The 18,812-nt window shown below is 43.3% G+C and overlaps 1 protein-coding gene and 1 pseudogene across 1 annotated transcript in view; one reads left to right on the top strand and one right to left on the bottom strand.

The window, feature by feature from the left end:
• The first annotated feature begins 2,474 nt into the window (after nucleotides 1-2,474).
• On the top strand, nucleotides 2,475-6,068 carry LOC115128822 (protein Abitram-like; annotated as a pseudogene).
• Nucleotides 6,069-8,330: 2,262 nt separating this feature from the next.
• Nucleotides 8,331-18,812, bottom strand: part of LOC115128710 (alpha-catulin-like) — a 111,207-nt gene continuing 100,725 nt past the window's right edge. Inside the window, exons 15-19 of the mRNA XM_065017995.1 lie at nucleotides 17,349-17,397; nucleotides 14,264-14,320; nucleotides 10,437-10,556; nucleotides 8,742-8,825; nucleotides 8,331-8,568 (exon numbers count right to left, since the gene is read on the bottom strand). Coding sequence (XP_064874067.1) covers nucleotides 8,404-8,568; nucleotides 8,742-8,825; nucleotides 10,437-10,556; nucleotides 14,264-14,320; nucleotides 17,349-17,397 — 475 coding nt within the window. The 3' untranslated portion in view covers nucleotides 8,331-8,403. The remainder of the gene's footprint in view (nucleotides 8,569-8,741; nucleotides 8,826-10,436; nucleotides 10,557-14,263; nucleotides 14,321-17,348; nucleotides 17,398-18,812) is intronic.

Below are 18,812 nucleotides of genomic sequence, written 5' to 3'. Positions count from 1 at the left end.
CTATGCACTAACCTCTCCAAACTTGTATAGCAGTGACATCTAGTGGCAACAGAGCGTAAAAGGCACACTAATGAGCCAAGCACACTTTGCTGGAGGAGAGAGGTCAGGCATTGTAAGTTGTAAAGCTGTAAGCATCTCGGCATCGATCAAACTGCTGTGTGTGTGGCTATGTGAGCTTTTAGGTCTACTCTACAAAAAAAAACAGCTGAATATACAGAAAACTTGCAACAAAGTTAGAAAAGTGAGTCATATTTCAATATAGTCATTGTAAAGAGGGGGCGGAACCTGTCCATGGAGGATCTGGCATCCTCATTTATCATAATATAAAATGTATGGAACTTTAAGGTTATACGAAAGTCTGTACTTTATCTTCTCAAGAGAAAACAGATTGAGAAGTAGGGCTATGTCAGCAGCTCTATCCTCTGCATCAGACTTCCCGAGGGGAGAAGAGAAGAAAAAGTTCTAAATATACACTATATATATATATACAAAAGTATGTGGACACCCCTTCAAATAAGTGGATTCAGCTATTTCAGCCACACCAGTTACTGACAGGTGTATAAAATCGAGCCCACAGTCATGCAATCTCCATAGACAAACATCGGCAGTAAAATTGCCTTCCTGAAGAGCTCGGTGACGCAGGATGCCACCTTTCCAACAAGTCAGATCGTCAAATTTCTACGTTGCAAGAGCTACCCCGGTCAACTGTAAGTGCTGTTATTTTGAAGTGGAAACGTCTAGGAGCAACAATGGCTCAGCCACGAAGTGGTAGGCCACACAAGCTCACAGGATGGAACTGCCGAGTGCTGAAGTGCGTAAAAATCGCCTGTCCTCGGTTACAACACTCACTACCGAGTCCCAAACTGCCTCAGGAAGGAACGTCAGCATGATAACTGCTCGTTGGGAGCATCATGAAATGGGTTTCCATGGTCGAGCAGCCGCACACAAGTCTAAGATCACCATGTGCAATGCCAAGCGTCGGCTGGAGTGGTGTAAAGCTTGCTGCCATTGGACTCTGGAGCAGTGGAAACGCCTTCTCTGGAAAGTTGAAGCACGGGTTTGGCGGATGCCAGGAGAACGCTACCTGCCCGAATGCCTAGTGCCAACTGTAAAGTTTGGTGCAGGAGGAATAATGATCCAGGGCTGTTTTTCATATCTCGGGCTAGGCCCCTTAATTCCAGTGAAGGGAAATCTTAATGCTACAGCATATTATGACATTCTAGACGATTCTGTGCTTCCAACGTTATGGCAACAGTTTAGGGACGGCTCTTTCCTCTCTCAGCATGACAATTCCCCCATGCACAAAGCGAGGTCCATACAATAGTTTGTCAAGATCGCTGTGGAAGAACTTGACTGTCCTGCACATAGCCCTGACCTCAACCCCATCAAGGCCTAATTGCCCAACCTCACTAATGCTCTTGGGCTAAATGGAACAAAGTCCCTGCAGCAATGTTCCAACATCTAGTGGAAAGCCTTCTCAGAAGAGTGGAAGCTGTTATAGCAGCAAAGCGGGAACCAACTCCATATTAATGTCATGATTTTGGAATGAGATGTTCGACGAACAGGTGTCCACATACTTTTGGTCATGTAGTTGAAATATATTACGTAATGGCCATTGATATAAAAAGTATTGATTATGAAGGGAATTACTCATTGATGAAACACCTGTTTAGATTAATTTTGTATTCATCCCAGTTTTAGGGGTTGTATTTTTTATGAATCACTTGAAGTGGGGTTTGAAGGGCATGAGAAATTGACAGCCTACTGCACTGTATGCAGCAAGACCGAAACAAAATGCTAAGGTCACTGTCAAGCATCCTTCCCTTTGATAGAGACATATTCCCTTTCTAACAGTGTATATCCTTGCATCTACAAGAAAATGTAACATTTAAGGGTACAGTATAGTACAGTACAAAACATTAAGATAACAGCTGTTGACATCAGGTCATTTCATATTGGATTAAAACATTTTCGAAATATCAACTAGAAGTCTTCCGGATGTTTGAAATGGACGGACCAGAAATGTGCAACAGCGCTAAAACATCAGGGAGGCAGCCAAGGTCGAGAGAGCGCGCTTCTTTGAAATGGAAAAGAGTTGGGGTAGCTATTGATAAAGAAGAACATCAAGACGAAGCAGCTGCATTATAAGTGGGATGTACTGTTGAGAGCTACTTCCCATCCCGAGGGGTTCCTGCTGATTGGACGGAGATTGTGAGAGCCAGTTAAATGGCCTCCCTTGAGAAGGAAAGAACAAGATGTATGTCAGGAGAAGTGCAGTATTATCATAATTAGACGTATACTTGGAATATGGAGGAGGAATGGAGGGAAAAAGAGAGGCAGAGGAGGTCTAAGAGAGAGAGGGAGGAAGAGGGCAAGCTTGAGGTGGTTAAAAATGGCTGGGAAAAAAGAGACATGTTTTGTTAAAGAAGAATGGTAGAAAGTTTAAGCAGAGTGAGCTGAAGACAGGAGGAGAAATGGAAGTGAATGAGGGCGAAGTATCGGAGGTGGTAGGTGTGGTGAAGTTCTCGGAGTCTGTGGCTTGCACCGAGGGTCAGGATAAAGATGAGTCTGTGACAGTAGGAGTGAAGTTGTTTGAAAAAAATGGACCCTTGCCTTTCGGCTGATCCATTTGTAGTTTCAGGTTGGGCGAAAACAGCCCAGAGTTGGGTGCTGTGTAATCGGTGAGGGTAACCAGAATTGGTGTTGTGATAATTGTGTTTCTGCGGGTAAGAGGGAGGAGCAGGTGCTCCACGTTAAACAAATGGGGGCAAGAGATGTGAATTGTTTTGCTCTCAAGAAAAGGGCGCCATTGAAAGGAGTGATTACTGGGGTAGCGGTAAATGTGAAAGTTGACCAACTGAAGGGGAAGATTTACCTGTGTTTGTGATGCTCGTCGTTTGTTGCGACGCAGACAGGGTGGCATGAGTGGTTTAAACAGAAGGAGTCATTGTCTGTTCTTTTGAGCTTTGATGTTGAGTCTTTGCCCTACAAGTCATGTTAGGATATACTATAAGTTGTCCTGTGCAAGCTTTTGTGCCAAACACATTACATTGTTACAGGTGTTGAGCTTATGTGCATGTGGCAGCAGTGTGTAGGAGGGAGGTTCCAAGGTGTGAGAAGTGTGCAGAAGGACATGTGGCAGCAGTGTGTAGGAGGGAGGGTCCAAGGTGTGAGAAGTGTGCAGAAGGACATGTGGCAGCAGTGTGTAGGAGGGAGGGTCCAAGGTGTGAGAAGTGTGCAGAAGTGCATGAGACAAAGGAATGTGTCTCATTGGGGAAATGAGTTGTGTTAATTGTAGGGGAGCCCATGTGGCTGGGGATCAGAAATGTCCTTTGAGAAAGAGGCAGGTTGAAGTTTCCAGGGTTAGAGTAGTGCAGAACTTGTCATATGCTGAGACAGTGAATAAAGTAGAGGAAGATGGGTGAAGGGGGAGGGATCCTGAGAGAAGTGGTGTGAGTAGTAGATCTATACCATTACAGAGGGATAAACAAACAAGTGATATGTTTCAGTAAGATTGGATTTTTAGCAATGGTGATCAACTGTACTGCAGGGATGTCGCAGAACATTGAGTTTGTGGTAGCAGCTGCAGAGGTATTTGGGTGTCAGAGACTTGACATCAGAAGAGTTGCAGGGTGTGTTGAGTGGTGGCGTTCCATCCTTTCAGGTTGTTGGCCTGAAGTAGGACTAAGTAGATTTAAATAGTGGAGTAGGGTGGTGTTCTTTTTTTATTATTATTAATAAAATATATATATTTGTTCTTTTTTTAGTGAGTGTAGTGTTAGATGGTAGGGTATTTGTTAAGTCTAAGGGTGTGCTTCAGTCTAGTAGGTGGCGGTAATGCAACATTTATTGGATGCCAACCGCCGTTAAACCTCATCGAAGAAGAAGTGCAACAGCATTTACACTCCGTTACGAAATCGAAGCATTTGTAAAATAATCTGTCAAATATTTGATTATTATTTGATGCCCTTTGGTACTAGCTAGGTCTATCAACGGAAGACAAAAAAACAACACAATAAGGCACCCTCTGTCAGCGATCGGTATTACACTCGATGGTATAAAACAGGTAACGTCTTTTAGCTACCAATGTTGACCACTGAGCTTGGGCGTCAACATGATACAAACACGTGTTTTGGTTGTAGCAGCCTTTATGTCATTTAACGTAAACTCACGTAAACTCGTACATCGCCTTGGTCCGTACAATTGCCCTTATTTTAGCGCCCCAAAACGTAATACTTCCAGATCAACTGTAATGTCAATACCATTGTAAAGCACAATTTCTCCCCTTTCCAACAGAATCCATTACATGACCTAAACGCTGCCCGTTTCTGCATAATTCAAGCAGGCAATGAGCCCCGTCGGGTCTTTTTGGGAAAGCGAAACTACTGCGTGATAGTGAGAAGGAGAGATGTTGTGTGGGAAAATGGCTTTTTTTCACTTGATCTATCACCTTATCGCCTTTAAAATGTAAATAAAACACTATAAAGAGTTTATATAATGTGTCATTGCATACCTATTTGAAGGTTTGTGTCGAATTTGAATCGGTGCTAAAGTGATCTTAGAAGTAAACAGCAGCTTTGAGAATGATGATGAATAAAATGACCAGGTTTCCCCCCTTGCCTCTGTCACTGTCCATTTATTGTTTCTAAAGGATGATAGAAGTGCTACACCTAGTGGAGAGAGATTGTAAGACAGAAATAGTTGATTTATGCGTGCTGTACGCTACGACATGACACATCACGATGTAACGGAGGGTCAGTTTTTTAAAACTTTTCTCCAATACTATAGAGCCATTACCATGTTGATCAACGCTTGAATAGAAATGTAGTTCACACCCCCGATTTTGAAGTCAACACAGTCGCTACAGTCCCATTAGTTTTCTTTGTAGCCTCGTTTGAATGTTGCGGTTGCGCACATTTGTACGGAAAGGGGTGAGTTTACATTACAGTAATTTTATAGAATGTACAGTTGACTAATGTGTTAGTGTTGGGCTGGTCCAAAAACCCTTATTAACCCTTAACGTCCATGGTTCGTTACTACTGGTTTATTGACATTGTTATGAAACCATAAAGTTGTGTATTCGTTGTGCTTAGATATCAAGGGTGCGGCTTGTGAAGACCAGTGCATTCTTCAGCATTCAAATAGGTAAGAACATCATTGTTCATTTCCTGCTATTGAGATGAGTAATGCACTTGCTCCACTTCAAATTTGACCATGTTAGCTCATCAACGAGACCACAGCAGATCAACTCGTTACTTCGCTACCAGTTTTATTTTGCAGAATCTGTGTGATCACCCTGGCAGAGGCTCACCCTATTCTTCAGAATGGCAGGACAATCAAGAGTTATCAACTATCAAATAAGTGCTGGCTGCAGTCGCCTGCAGAACAGAGCGTCTGAGAAGTCGAAGAGATTATGTGCTACTACATTTAAAAAATAATTGTATATAATCTGGTATATTATCTTCCATACATAAATATATATGATATTATTATCTGGTACGTTATACTACTGCTATATACTATGGTATTGTCATCCTCGGAGTTGGACTTTTCCCAGGGAGGGCAACTTGTACAGGTGGGGAGGAGTACACCACTTACAGGTGATTACAACCTTTTCTCTCGTATTAAGATGCACCTCGGCAGATAATCCACCGTTTATGGTTAGTGCCATTTATTACTCGTAGATCTTTTGTGATGATCCTGAAATGGAATCCGAGTTTCTCTTTTCAGCTGCATATGGAGTCGGCTACTGGAGGTCAATGAGGTTATTCTTGAAAGGCCAAAACTTTTCCAGAAGCTTCATTCCAGTTAAAACACATGTTTGGTCAGTCTAGTACTTCATGTACATGTACCCCATTGAGATTACATGTACCCCATTGAGAAGGTAAATTACATTAGCATGGCTAACTCCTACCTGTGTGTATCTGACCAGCCTTCCAGAGGGATACATTGCTGTCATCCTCCTTAAAATAGAGAGCAAGACGGTCACTAACGGTCTCCTGAGCAGAGAGGAGTACGAGAGCGTCATCTCTAAACGGACCAGCAGCACCCAGCCTGAGCCATGCTGAGGAATGAAGAGTTCACAGGGACTCGTCACACTCACCTCAGCTGGAGTGACTTTTCCCAGGTCAGCTTTGTTGGAGGGGTCCCTCGTCTCCTTCAGACCCAGCCAGACCTAGGTACCTGCATAAAGCATACCCCTGTCCAGATATGAACGTATGCCCATGGTGGATGACAGTGGGATGATGGAGGTTCTCTAGCCTCTACCAGGAATAGGTAGTCCTGTGCAAATACTTTTGTTTGTTTTGTTGTAACATGGAAGAAATTGAGCCAGTTACCTCTTGATGATTGATGGAATGTGAGATTTAATTTTCTAAAGGAGGAAATTCGTAAGATATTTCCATTTACATCGGTCATTCACAAATTACCCAATCCACCTTGTTTTAAGAAAAATAATGTTTTATTTAAATTTGTGTTCTATTTATAATCATTTAACTGTCAAAAGAATAATGGTCCAAACCTAAATCTATTTCTTCACATCTGGGGCTTTACTCAACAGCAGCCGACTTCACCTGCACTAATTCACAACTATCTCTGAAGCTTAATATGGTGGTTTAGTCTAACGAACCATTCAGGTTTAGTAGGACCAGACTCATCTCTGCGGATACAGATATCTCTGCTTCAAGTACCAGAATAATACAGCGTGATACACAATAGACTGCATCCCAAATGATACCCTATATGCTATATATAGACCACTACTTTTGACCAGAGCAACTAAAAGTAGTGCACTATATTTGTATTTAATTTAACTAGGCAAGTCAGTTAAGAACAAATTCTTATGGGCCGGGCCAGGTGCAGTGCACGTTGACATGGTCGCCAGTGTGTGTTCCTCCGACACATTGGTGGGGCTGGCTTCCGGGTTAAGTGGACATTGTGTCAAGAAGCAATACCACTTGGTTGGGACCCACGGCTCTCGACCTTCGCCTCTCCCAAGTCCGTATGGGAGTTGCATCGCCGAGACAGGACTGTAACTACCAATTGGATACCACGAAATTGGGGAGGAAACAAAAGGGGTAAATATTATTAATAATAATTCTTATTTACAATGACGGACTACCAAAAGGCCACCTGCACGCACTGGGATATATTTTTTTTTACAAATATAGGACAAAACACACATCACGACAAGAGACAGCGCTATATAAAGAGAGACCTAAGACAACATAGCATTGTAGCAACATGGTAGCAACACAACATGGTAGCAACACAACATGACAACAACATGGTAGCAACACAACATGGCAGCAGCACAACATGACAACAACATGGTAGCAACACAACATGGCAGCAGCACAAAACATGGTACAAACATTATTGGGCAGAGACAACAGCACAATGGTCAAGAAGGTAGAGACAACAATACATCACGCGAAGCAGCCACAAGTGTCAGTAAGAGTGGCCATGATTGAGTTTGAATTAAGAGATGGAGATAAAACTGTCCAGTTTGAGTGTTTTGCAGCTCCTTCCAATCGCTAGCTGCAGCGAACTGAAAAGACAAGCGACCCAGGGAGGTGTGTGCTTCGGAGACCTTTAACAGAATGTGACTGGCAGAACGGGTGCAGTATGTGGAATAGGTTGCCATTTGGGACGTACTTTTACTTTCAAGTACATTTCATAACGAACAGCTTCAAAACCACAGTTCATTTGACTCATGTGCTGGATCAACAATCTTTTAAATGGGTCTTCTGAAAACATGGATAAAACACTATACCACATATACACAGAAAATGATTCAATACATTACAGAGAGTAGAAAGTCAGTCGGATAAAATTGTCTCTGCTGAAATAGAGGCATAATAAGAACCGTATGTCAGTCAGTTTATAGCAAGCTAAGTGGCATAATTCAGTGATTAAACCTTCAATTTACTCTCTTATTTGGCATCAAAGTGAGATTGCATTAATTACACTCAATAATTGCTAAGCCATGATGCGTTTTGGTTGGTGTACAATAGTGAGAGCAATATCAGCTTTGTCCTGGTCCCAGATCTGTTTGGTCGGTCTTGCCAACTCCTCCTGACAATGGCCATAGGTATCGACAAGACAGCTCAAAACTGAGCTGGGACCAGGTGATCAGAAAGCTGGGGTAACAGCCCAAAACTGGGTAAGATTTAAAGATATTTTCTTTATACATGTGATACATTTGGCTGAGATGTGCTACAGGTTAGTTACACGACAAAGTGAATGGGCTGATTACACTGACAGGCACATAAGTGAGCGGTTTTTCTTTGTTGACAAAATTGTCGAAGTGAGTGAGGCATCTATCACCCCGGGGTTGACAATGGTATGCTCCAGCTCTGTGATAGGTGATACAGGTTAGGGGTCAAAGGTCACTAGACTGGACTACTTGCTCTCCAGGAAGGTGAGGTTGGCCATATGCTTCTCCAGAGACTTGACCCCGAAGCCGTTGCTGTTCTTGCCGTTGAGCGCGCCGTCTTTGATGGGTGTGGACGACTGCCTGTCCCTCCAGCTCTGTGGAGAGTCCAGACTGCTTCTCTCTGACTTATACTGGAGACACAGACATAGGATATGGTAGTTTAATTTTTTTTTTTTATCTAACCAATGTAAAAACATTGGAGAAAATGACCGCCACTGACTTTCATCTGTCTACTCAAACCCCAGTAAACATTGGTTACTTGGAGAACTTGGTAGATCAGCTGATGTCAACTGTGACTTCTCACCTTTCTGACAAGTTTATTACAGACTGGCAGGAGGTAGATTACCACAGTCATGATGGCTCTAGTGTTCTGAATGGATGAATCCACCTAAGAACAGACAGAAAAATATATCATGGATGGTTGGTCTTTATAGAATGTAATATTCATCCTAACAACATAAAGATAACGACTTTTATCCCTGTGGGGAAATGTTGGTAAACCACATGGGAAACCTGATTGGCTAGGTTAAAACCAGCTCTTGACAACCACCAGAGCCTCAATTTCCTGCTCTGTTAAAAAAGGCCTTTCAGCAATGACCTTTGTTTGATTAAACCAACCTGACAGACTAACAGAAGACTGATCTGTCTGGTTAATGACAACTTGAGGAGAAAGCCAATGCCTATATAACCGATCCACATTAATCATATAAGCTCATGGGATGCATCCCAAATGGCACCATATTCCCTATATAGTGCACTACTTTTGACCAGAGTCCAGTAGACTCTGGTCAAAAGTAGTGCACTATATAGGGAATATGGTGCCATTTGGGATGCATCCCATGTCATTCTCTAATCTCTCATTCTGACTGTAACCTTCCCCATTAGTAAAAAGTGACCCATGCCAGTTCATCACTGTCCAACTGATTTTAATGGAGGTTAATTAAGCTCAGTCTCATTAAAGGGTTTAATTTTACTATCATCTATTCATGATTGACCTCTCTGTAAAGCAGTAACAAATGTTTGCCCAATGCTGCCCATGCTGATGAATGGGTTGACTTTCTGTTCTTTTTCAGTGCAGTTAATCAATACTCCTCGTCAGTTTCTTTTCTGTGCATTGTCTCACTCTTCTCTCCAACCACGTCTTTTGTCACATGATAGATCTGTATTTATAGTAATAGAACGCTCCAGTTAATATCTGTATGACTGATAGACTCATTATTTTGCTGACATTTTGAACTAAGATTTTCAAATAAAAGTGGATTTTATCACACAAACAAATCCAGTCATTTACAACTAAGGCTGATCCCAATTAGTTGACTGGTCGATTGTTTGGTCGTTAGGCTGTTGGTGATCAGAAATACAGCGTAGACATTGTTAATGTTGTAAATGACTACTGTAGCTGGAAATGTCAGATAAAAAAATAAATAATGGAATATCTACATAGGCCTGTTATCAGCAACCATCACTCCTGTGTTGCAATGGCACGTTGTGTTAGCTCATCCAAGTGTATAATTTTAAAAGGCTTATTGATCATTAGAAAACCCTTTTGCAATTATGTTAGCACAACTGAAAACTGTTGTCCTGATTAAAGAAGCAATATAACTGTCCTTCTTTAGACTAGTTGAGTATCTTGAGCATCAGCATTTGTGGGTTCGATAAATGGCAGAATCTGCGAAAGCCAGCAGCAACGGGAGGCAAATAGTTTGGTCACGTAAAACCCTTTTCCCTTCTGGATATCTAGATGTCTGGGGCCCTCTTGGAGCATTTGTCTTATTTCATAAAACCGTAAACTCAAAACCAACTATATGCATTATTAAAACACATAGGGTGTGTCTATATATGGAAAAGTACACGTTTACACATTTTGGACAATCGATTGGTCGAAAGAATAGGAGACTTTCGGACAACCAAGATTTTGTTTAGTCGGGGACAGCACTATTGACGACAACAGCATAGTTCCACATATGTCACTGTAAGGCTGGTGTATCAGTAACAGTACCTTCTGGAAGGTGGCAGTCTTGCCCTGTACTGGCGTCCTCACCCCCATCTGCAGCTGCTGACATAAGCCCATAAGCTTCTCCATCTCTGAAAGCACTACCACCTTCTCTTCATCCATCAGCTGTGAGAGGGAAAAGGAGAGACAGTTATGTCAAAATGTGATATAAAAACAAAGTTATGGTTTAGGAGTAGGGTTGCAAAATTCCAGTAAATTTCTCCTGGTTTGGAGGTTTCCGGATATCCTACTTATTCCCTAATAATTCCATGAATCATCCAACCAAGATCTCTGGAAAACCAGGTAATTTTGAGAAAGTTACCAGAATTTTGCAAACCTATTTAGGTTAGAATGTAGTTAAAACATTAAAATCTCACTGTGCTTGGAGTCTCATGTACAGTTGAAGTCGAAAGTTTACACACACTTAGGTTGGTGTCATTAACTCTCATTTTTCAACCACTCCACAAATTTCTTGTTAACAAACTATCGTTTTGGTAAGTCGGTAAGGACATCTACTTTGTGCATGACAAGTAATTTTTCCAACAATTGTTTACAGACATATTATTTCACTGTATCACAATTCCAGTGGGTTAGAAGTTCACATACACTAAGTTGACCGTGCCTTTAAACAGCTTGGAAAATTCCAGAAAATGATGGCATGGCTTTAGAAGCTTCTGATAGGCTAATTGGACATCATTTGAGTCAATTGGAGGTGTACCTGTGAATGTATTTCAATGCCTACCTTCAAACTCAGTGACTCTTTGCTTCACAGCATGGGAAAATCAAAAGAAATCAGCCAAGGTCAGTAGACCTCCACAAGTCTGGTCCATTCTTGAGAGCAATTCCCAAACACCTGAAGGTACCACGTTCATCTGTACAATCAATAGTACGCGAGTATAAAGACCATGGGACTGGACTACGCAGCCGCCATACCGCTCAGGAAGGAGACACGTTCTCTAGGAGACACGTCTCCTAGAGATGAACGTACTTTGGTGCGAAAAGTGCAAATCAATCCCAGAACAACAGCAAAGGACCTTGTGAAGATGCTGGAGGAAACAGGTACAAAAGTATCTATATCCACAGTAAAACAAGGTCTATATCGACATAACCTGAAAGGCCGCTCAGCAAGGAAGAAGCCACTGCTCAAAATCCCCCATAAAAAACCCAGACTACGGTTTGCAACTGCACATGGGGACAAATATCATACTTTTTGGAGAAATGTCCCCTGGTCTGATGAAACAAAAATAGAACTGTTTGCCATAATGACCATCGTTGTGTTTGGAGGAAAAAGGGGGAGGCTTGCAAACAGAAGAACACCATCCCAACCGTGAAGCACGAGGGTGGCAGCATCATGTTGTGGGGATGCTTTGCTGCAGGAGGGACTGGTGCACTTCACAAAATAGATGGCTTCATGAGGTAGGAAAATTATGTAGATATATTGAAGCAACATCTCAAGACATCAGTCAGGAAGTTAAAGCTTGGTTGCAAATGGGCCTTCCAAATGGACAATGACCCCAAGCATACTTCCAAAGTTGTGGCAAAATGGCTTAAGGACAACAAAGTCAAGGTATTGGAGTGGCCATCACAAAGCCCTGACCTCAATCCTATAGAAAATGTGTGGGCGAAACTGGAAAAGCGTGTGCGAGCAAGGAGGCCTACAAACCAGACTCAGTTACACCAGCTCTGTCAGGAGGAATGGGCCAAAATTCACCGAACTTATTGTGGGAAGCTTGTGGAAGGCTACCCGAAACATTTGACCCAAGTTAAACAATGTAAAGGCAATGCTACCAAATACTAATTGAGTGGCTAAGGTGTATGTAAACTTCTGACTTCAACTGTATGCCATATGCAATTATTTCTATGTTACAGCCTTGTTCTGAAATGTCTGTAATACTTTTCCCCCATCAATCTACACGCAAAAACAGGTTTTTAGAAATTATAGCAAATTCATCAAATAAAATAAACTGAAATATCACATTTACATAAGTATGCAGACCCTTTACATTGTTGGACCTTTGGCAGCCTTGATTCTTCTTGGGTATGATGCTAAAAGCTTGGCACACCTGCATTTGGAAAGTTTCTCCCATTCTTGTCTGCAGATCATCTCAAGCTCTGTCAGATTGGATGGGGAGCGTTGCTGCACAGCTATTTTCAGGTCTCTCCAGAGATGGACTCTGGACTTGTCCCAAAGCCACTCCTGCATTGTCTTGGTTGTGTGCTGAGGGTCGTTGTCCTGTTGGAAGTTGAACCTTCGCCCCAGTCTGAGGTCCTGAACGCTCTGGAGCAGGTGTTCATCAAGGATCTCTCTGTACTTTGCTCCGTTCATCTTTGCCTCGATCCTGACTAGTCTGCCAGTCCCTGCCGCTGAAAAACATCCCCACAGTATGATCCTTCCACCACTGTGCTTCACCATAGGGACGGTGCCAGGTTTCCTCCAAACGTGACGCTTGGCATTCAGGCCAAAGAGTTCAATCCAGAGAATCTTGTTTCTCATGGTCTGAGAGACTTTCAGTGCCTTTGGCAAACGCCAAGCTGGCTGCCATGTGCTTTTTACTGAGCGGTGGCTTTCGTCTGGCCTCTCTATCATAAAAGGCCTGATTGGTGGAGTGCTGCAGAGATGGTTGTCCTTCTGAAAGGTTCTCTCATCTCCAGAGGAACTCTGGAGCTCTATCAGAGGAGAGCATCAGGTTCTTTGTCACCTCCCTGACCAAGGCCCTTCTCCCTCGATTGCTCAGTTTGGTCGGGCGGCCAGCTCTAGGAAGAGTCTTGGTGATCCCAAACTTCTTCCATTTTTGAATGATGGAGGCCACTGTGTTCTTGGAGACCGTCAATGCTGCAGACATTTTTTGGTACACTTCCCCAGATCTGTGCCACAATCCTGTCTCGGAGCTCTACGGACAATTCCTTCAACCTCATGGCTTGTTTTTTGCTGTGACATGCACTGTCAACTGTGGGACCTTATATAGACAGGTGTGTTCCTTTCCAAATCATATCCAATCAATTTACTTTATCACAAATGGACTCCCATCAAGTTGTCGAAACATCAAGGATGATCAATGGAAACAGGATGCACCTGAGCTCAATTTTGATTCTCATAGCAAAGTGTCAGTTTTTTAAAATGTTTTATATTTGCTTTGCCATTATGGGGTATTGTGTGTAGATTGCTGAGGAAAAATAAAATAATTTAATCCAATTTAGAATAAAGCTGTAACGTAACAAAATGATGAAAAAGTCAAGGGGTCTGAATACATCTGAAGGCACAGTATATTGATATTATCCTACTACATTAGAATATGTCTGTGTCGTACCATTCACAATCTCTGGTAAACATATTTAGTAACATTTTCAGCCTCAGTTGAAAATGTTCAGGCTGATTAGCATAAAGAACTTGATCATTTACAAGAGGGCAGTGCAGCTGCACCATAAGCCTGCTTCATTCCAGTGGGGGGAGCTCCATTAGCCAATGTTTGTTTGAAGTAATTAATCAAACGCACGCTGCTGAGCTGAAGTGCTGGATGTGTTGATTATGTATTAGTAGTATGTGTGAGTGTATGTGCGTGTATTAGTGTTTGGGTGCACTCTCCGGAGAGTCGGGTTAGCCAGTGTTGATAACCACATTTTCACTCTACCCAGAGACGGATGGCAGTCATGAACGGCTGTCAAAGAGGGACATTTAATTCAACTCCAGGACCTGGGCACTTTGGAAAGAGGGAGGCATACTTCCTTGTTTCTTTGATTTTTGAGTACAGAGGAAACTGAAACCGGGTGCAGGATTCATTTCCTGCCTAGCGTGGGTGAAGAACGTGCGTGGGTGTGGTTGCGTGCGCGTGTACCAGGGTGGACAAAGTGTGTACTGAAGAACACAGCTGGAGTCCTTCCTCAGAAAGCACCTGCAGAAGGAGAGAGAGAAATATAAATATATATATATATATAAAAATGAGAGCGAGACAGACAGAGAGAGAGAAAAAAACAAAGCATGGCTCACTTTACTGGCAGAACATTCTGAACCCTGGTCTGGCAGAACATTCTGAACCCTGGTCTGGCAGAACATTCTGAACCCCGGTCTGGCAGAACATTCTGAACCCCGGTCTGGCAGAACATTCTGAACCCCGGTCTGGCAGAACATTCTGAACCCCGGTCTGGCAGAACATTCTGAACCCCGGTCTGGCAGAACATTCTGAACCCTGGTCTGGCAGAACATTCTGAACCCCGGTCTGGCAGAACATTCTGAACCCCGGTCTGGCAAATCAGCCAAGTATTGTCAATTCCACTCAATGGCTGTATTGTAAGTAGCTGGGATGATGTGAACAAGACTGGTACACTGTACTGTAAGGTTTTCAAATTCAAATGTATTTCAAATTAGCCAATTGGTGAGCAGCTAATTAGAATAATTGCAAGTTAAATTTTGCTGTGTGAAAGGGTAGAGTTATAGAAAGTATGGTTGCATCCTGAAACTTGAGGGGACATTGAAAGTTCTCTACTCTGTTCCGTTTTCTACTATTCTATTCCATATTCTATTTAAGTGATAATGCCAGAGAAGCCGGTGTTTGTTGGATATATTGGCACAGGTTTTGTTAGGCCTGAGACAAAGTACCAATATATCCTCCAAACACTGGGTATCCTCCATACAACGGGTTACCAACATATTCAAATAATGATTGACATTATCTTTCAAAACGTTATTTTGATGAATTTATTCAAACTATTTAGTTCTTGCACAAGATATAGTCCCATATCTAGGGTTGCTACCCAATCCGGCTAGTCGCTCCTTCTATCGGTTCGGTTGCCAGACACGCGACCCAGTCGCTCAGTCTTTTTGTTCTGTCTATGGACGTGACCCAGTCGTTTGTTCTAAATGTTCCAATGCCATACTGGCTGGCAATGTTGTTATCCCTTGCAGTCACGTCAAACAGTGCAGCCAGAATAACAACAGTAGCGGCATTTTCACTTGTTTAAGCTGTTTTCTAGTGACATTTATTTGGATACATCCTTAACAATGAGCTAATGAGGCGCGATTTCGCCTGTAATATAAAATGTGCTCTCTCGTTGCTCAGAGGAGCTAGCCAACAAAACATCATGATTCATGATTTCTACCGGCTGAGAAACACTGCCTGCATTTCCGTCTCGTCCTGACATGTGCATTACTATGGGACAGCAGGAGATCGAATTTGAATATTGAAACAATGTTGCAAATGTCGGAGAGGCAGACAGGAAGATTTATACAAATCTCCTCTGTTGAAACTAAATGTTAGTCTAAAATAAATGTGATTATGTCTAGATGCTTTTTATAGTGGAGATCAAGTTTATAAATTGCCTGGCTGGGCTGATGAGACAGTGGATTGCTCAGTCAGATTGAACAGAGTAAATTGGCATTTTAACATCATAGACTTATTAGCAGGTGGTAACTTGTGGAATAGACACCGGCTGCGTCACTTGAGTGGGTTGAGTCACTGATGTGATCTTCCTGTCTGGGTTGGCGCCCCGCCTTGGGTTGTGCCGTGGCGGAGATCTTTGTGGGCTATACTCGGCCTTGTCTAAGGATGGTAAGTTGGTGCTTGAAGATATCCCTCTAGTGGTGTGGGGGCTGTGCTTTGGCAAAGTGGGTGGGGTTATATCCTTCCTGTTTGGCCCTGTCCAGGGGTGGCCTCGGATGGGGCCACAGTGTCTCCTGACCCCTCCTGTCCACGCCTCCAGTATTTATGCTGCAGTAGTTTGTGTCGGGGGCTAGGGTCAGTTTGTTATATCTGGAGTACTTCTCCTGTCCTATCCGGTGTCCTGTGTGAATTTAAGTATGCCCTCTCTAATTCTCTCTTTCGGAGGACCTGAGCCCTAGGACCATGCCTCAGGACTACCTGACATGATGACTACTTGCTGTCCCCAGTCCACCTGGCCATGCTACTGCTCCAGTTTCAACGTTTCTGCCTGTGATTATTATTATTTGACCATGCTGGTCATTCATGAACATTTGAACATCTTGGCCATGTTCTGTTATAATCTCCTCCCGGCACAGCCAGAAGAGGACTGGCCACCCCTCATAGCCTGGTTCCTCTCTAGGTTTCTTCCTAGGTTTGGCCTTTCTAGGGAGTTTTTCCTAGCCACCGTGCTTCTACACCTGCATTGCTTGCTGTTTGGGGTTTTAGGCTGGGTTTCTGTACAGCACTTTGAGATATCAGCTGATGTCAGAAGGCCTATATAAATACATTTGATTTGATTTGGCTGGAATGCGGTTTTATCCAATCAGCATTCAGGATTAGACCCACCCCATTGTATAATGTCCACTATTCTAGGATTAGTAGAAAAATCCTAAAAGGAGGTATGTGGAACACCAGCAGTACATGGTAGAAATAAAAACCCATATTCCTTGTGTTGTATTGTTAATGTACAAGGATGAACCAAACATAAATAAATAACCAATCTCTAAAGCACCTGACAAATTGTAGTGTTTGTGTCATAGAAGACAGCTGCCCTTTTCCACCTCAGTGAATTAGCAGAGGTTATTATCGCTCAGTGGGAGCTCCACAGTGGAAGGTTAGGCTGTCTCTGTGTGTGTGGCATTGTGAAGGCCCTGCTGATTGAACGACAGGTGGCCTCATCAGCACTTCTTCTGTCTCTCTTCCTCGCTCTTTCCCCTTTTCTCCTACAGCGAGTGCAGATCATCATCACATCTCTCTCCCTCTCTCTCTACATTAAGTACAGGGCCAGGGCACTCTGCTCCCTGACTCATCCTCTCCTTACCACAGACAAATTATTGTCTTGGGCCTTTTAATACTGTATTGATTCTGTCTTCTTCCTGGGACATGGTTGTGTTTAATGGCACCTGGGACAGATTCAATTAAAGCCCTGTATGAAGTAGAGGAGGATGAAGGACAGGAGATGGATGAGTGGAGTGGGGGACGGGGCGCGTGTACAGTACTTTACCTCAGCCTGGTGGAAGAGATCCATGGTTGTCTTCAGTAGGCCCTCCCCCCTGCACAATCGATACAGGAAATGAATGAAATATTACCTGATGATAACAACTGATTAAGTATATTGACTATGAACATCATATCAACAAGATGCGTGACGGCATCTGTGCTCTCTTCTTCTTTATCCATACAGATGGTCAATGGTGGTCAATGCATGGCTGGTGGTCAATACCTGGCTGGTGCAAAGTATACTTGACATTTATACTGCATGCTTGCTGAAGACACTTTTATAAAGATGTGTTTAATGTATGATTTCAATGTATCTATATTTTTTCATTCTGCTTCCTCCTTTCATTGTTAGTACTTTTATTATTTTATGATGGGAAGCACTTTTACTTGTATTGAAAAGTACTATACAGTATAAATAAAGTTATTATTATTGAGTGACAGTCTAATGATTGATAGATAATCTACCTGGCTAAGACAGACAGACAGACAGCTGGTGTCTACCTGGTGAGGACAGACAGACACAGCTGGTGTCTACCTGGTGAGGACAGACAGACAGACAGTTGGTGTCTACCTGGTGAGGACAGACAGACAGACAGCTGGTGTCTACCTGGTGAGGACAGACAGCTGGTGTCTACCTGGTGAGGACAGACAGCTGGTGTCTACCTGGTGAGGACAGACAGACAGTTGGTGTCTACCTGGTGAGGACAGACAGACAGACAGCTGGTGTCTACCTGGTGAGGACAGACAGACAGACAGCTGGTGTCTACCTGGTGAGGACAGACAGACAGACAGCTGGTGTCTACCTGGTGAGGACAGACAGACAGACAGCTGGTGTCTACCTGGAGAGGACAGACAGACAGACAGACAGACAGCTGGTGTCTACCTGGTGAGGACAGACAGACAGTTGGTGTCTACCTGGTGAGGACAGACAGACAGACAGACAGACAGCTGGTGTCTACCTGGTGAGGACAGACAGACAGACAGCTGGTGTCTACCTGGAGAGGACAGACAGACAGACAGACAGACAGCTGGTGTCTACCTGGTGAGGACAGACAGACAGTTGGTGTCTACCTGGTGAGGACAGACAGACAGACAGCTGGTGTCTACCTGGTGAGGACAGACAGACAGTTGGTGTCTACCTGGTGAAGACAGACAGACAGTTGGTGTCTACCTGGTGAGGACAGACAGACAGTTGGTGTCTACCTGGTGAGGACAGACAGACAGTTGGTGTCTACCTGGTGAGGACAGACAGACAGTTGGTGTCTACCTGGTGAGGACAGACAGACACAGCTGGTGTCTACCTGGTGAGGACAGACAGACAGACAGTTGGTGTCTACCTGGTGAGGACAGACAGACAGACAGCTGGTGTCTACCTGGTGAGGACAGACAGCTGGTGTCTACCTGGTGAGGACAGACAGCTGGTGTCTACCTGGTGAGGACAGACAGACAGACAGCTGGTGTCTACCTG

This window comes from Oncorhynchus nerka, linkage group LG4, assembly GCF_034236695.1.
Source record: "Oncorhynchus nerka isolate Pitt River linkage group LG4, Oner_Uvic_2.0, whole genome shotgun sequence".
NCBI classification, from domain to species: Eukaryota; Metazoa; Chordata; class Actinopteri; order Salmoniformes; family Salmonidae; genus Oncorhynchus; species Oncorhynchus nerka.
This window is presented reverse-complemented; position numbering and strand designations above follow the sequence as displayed.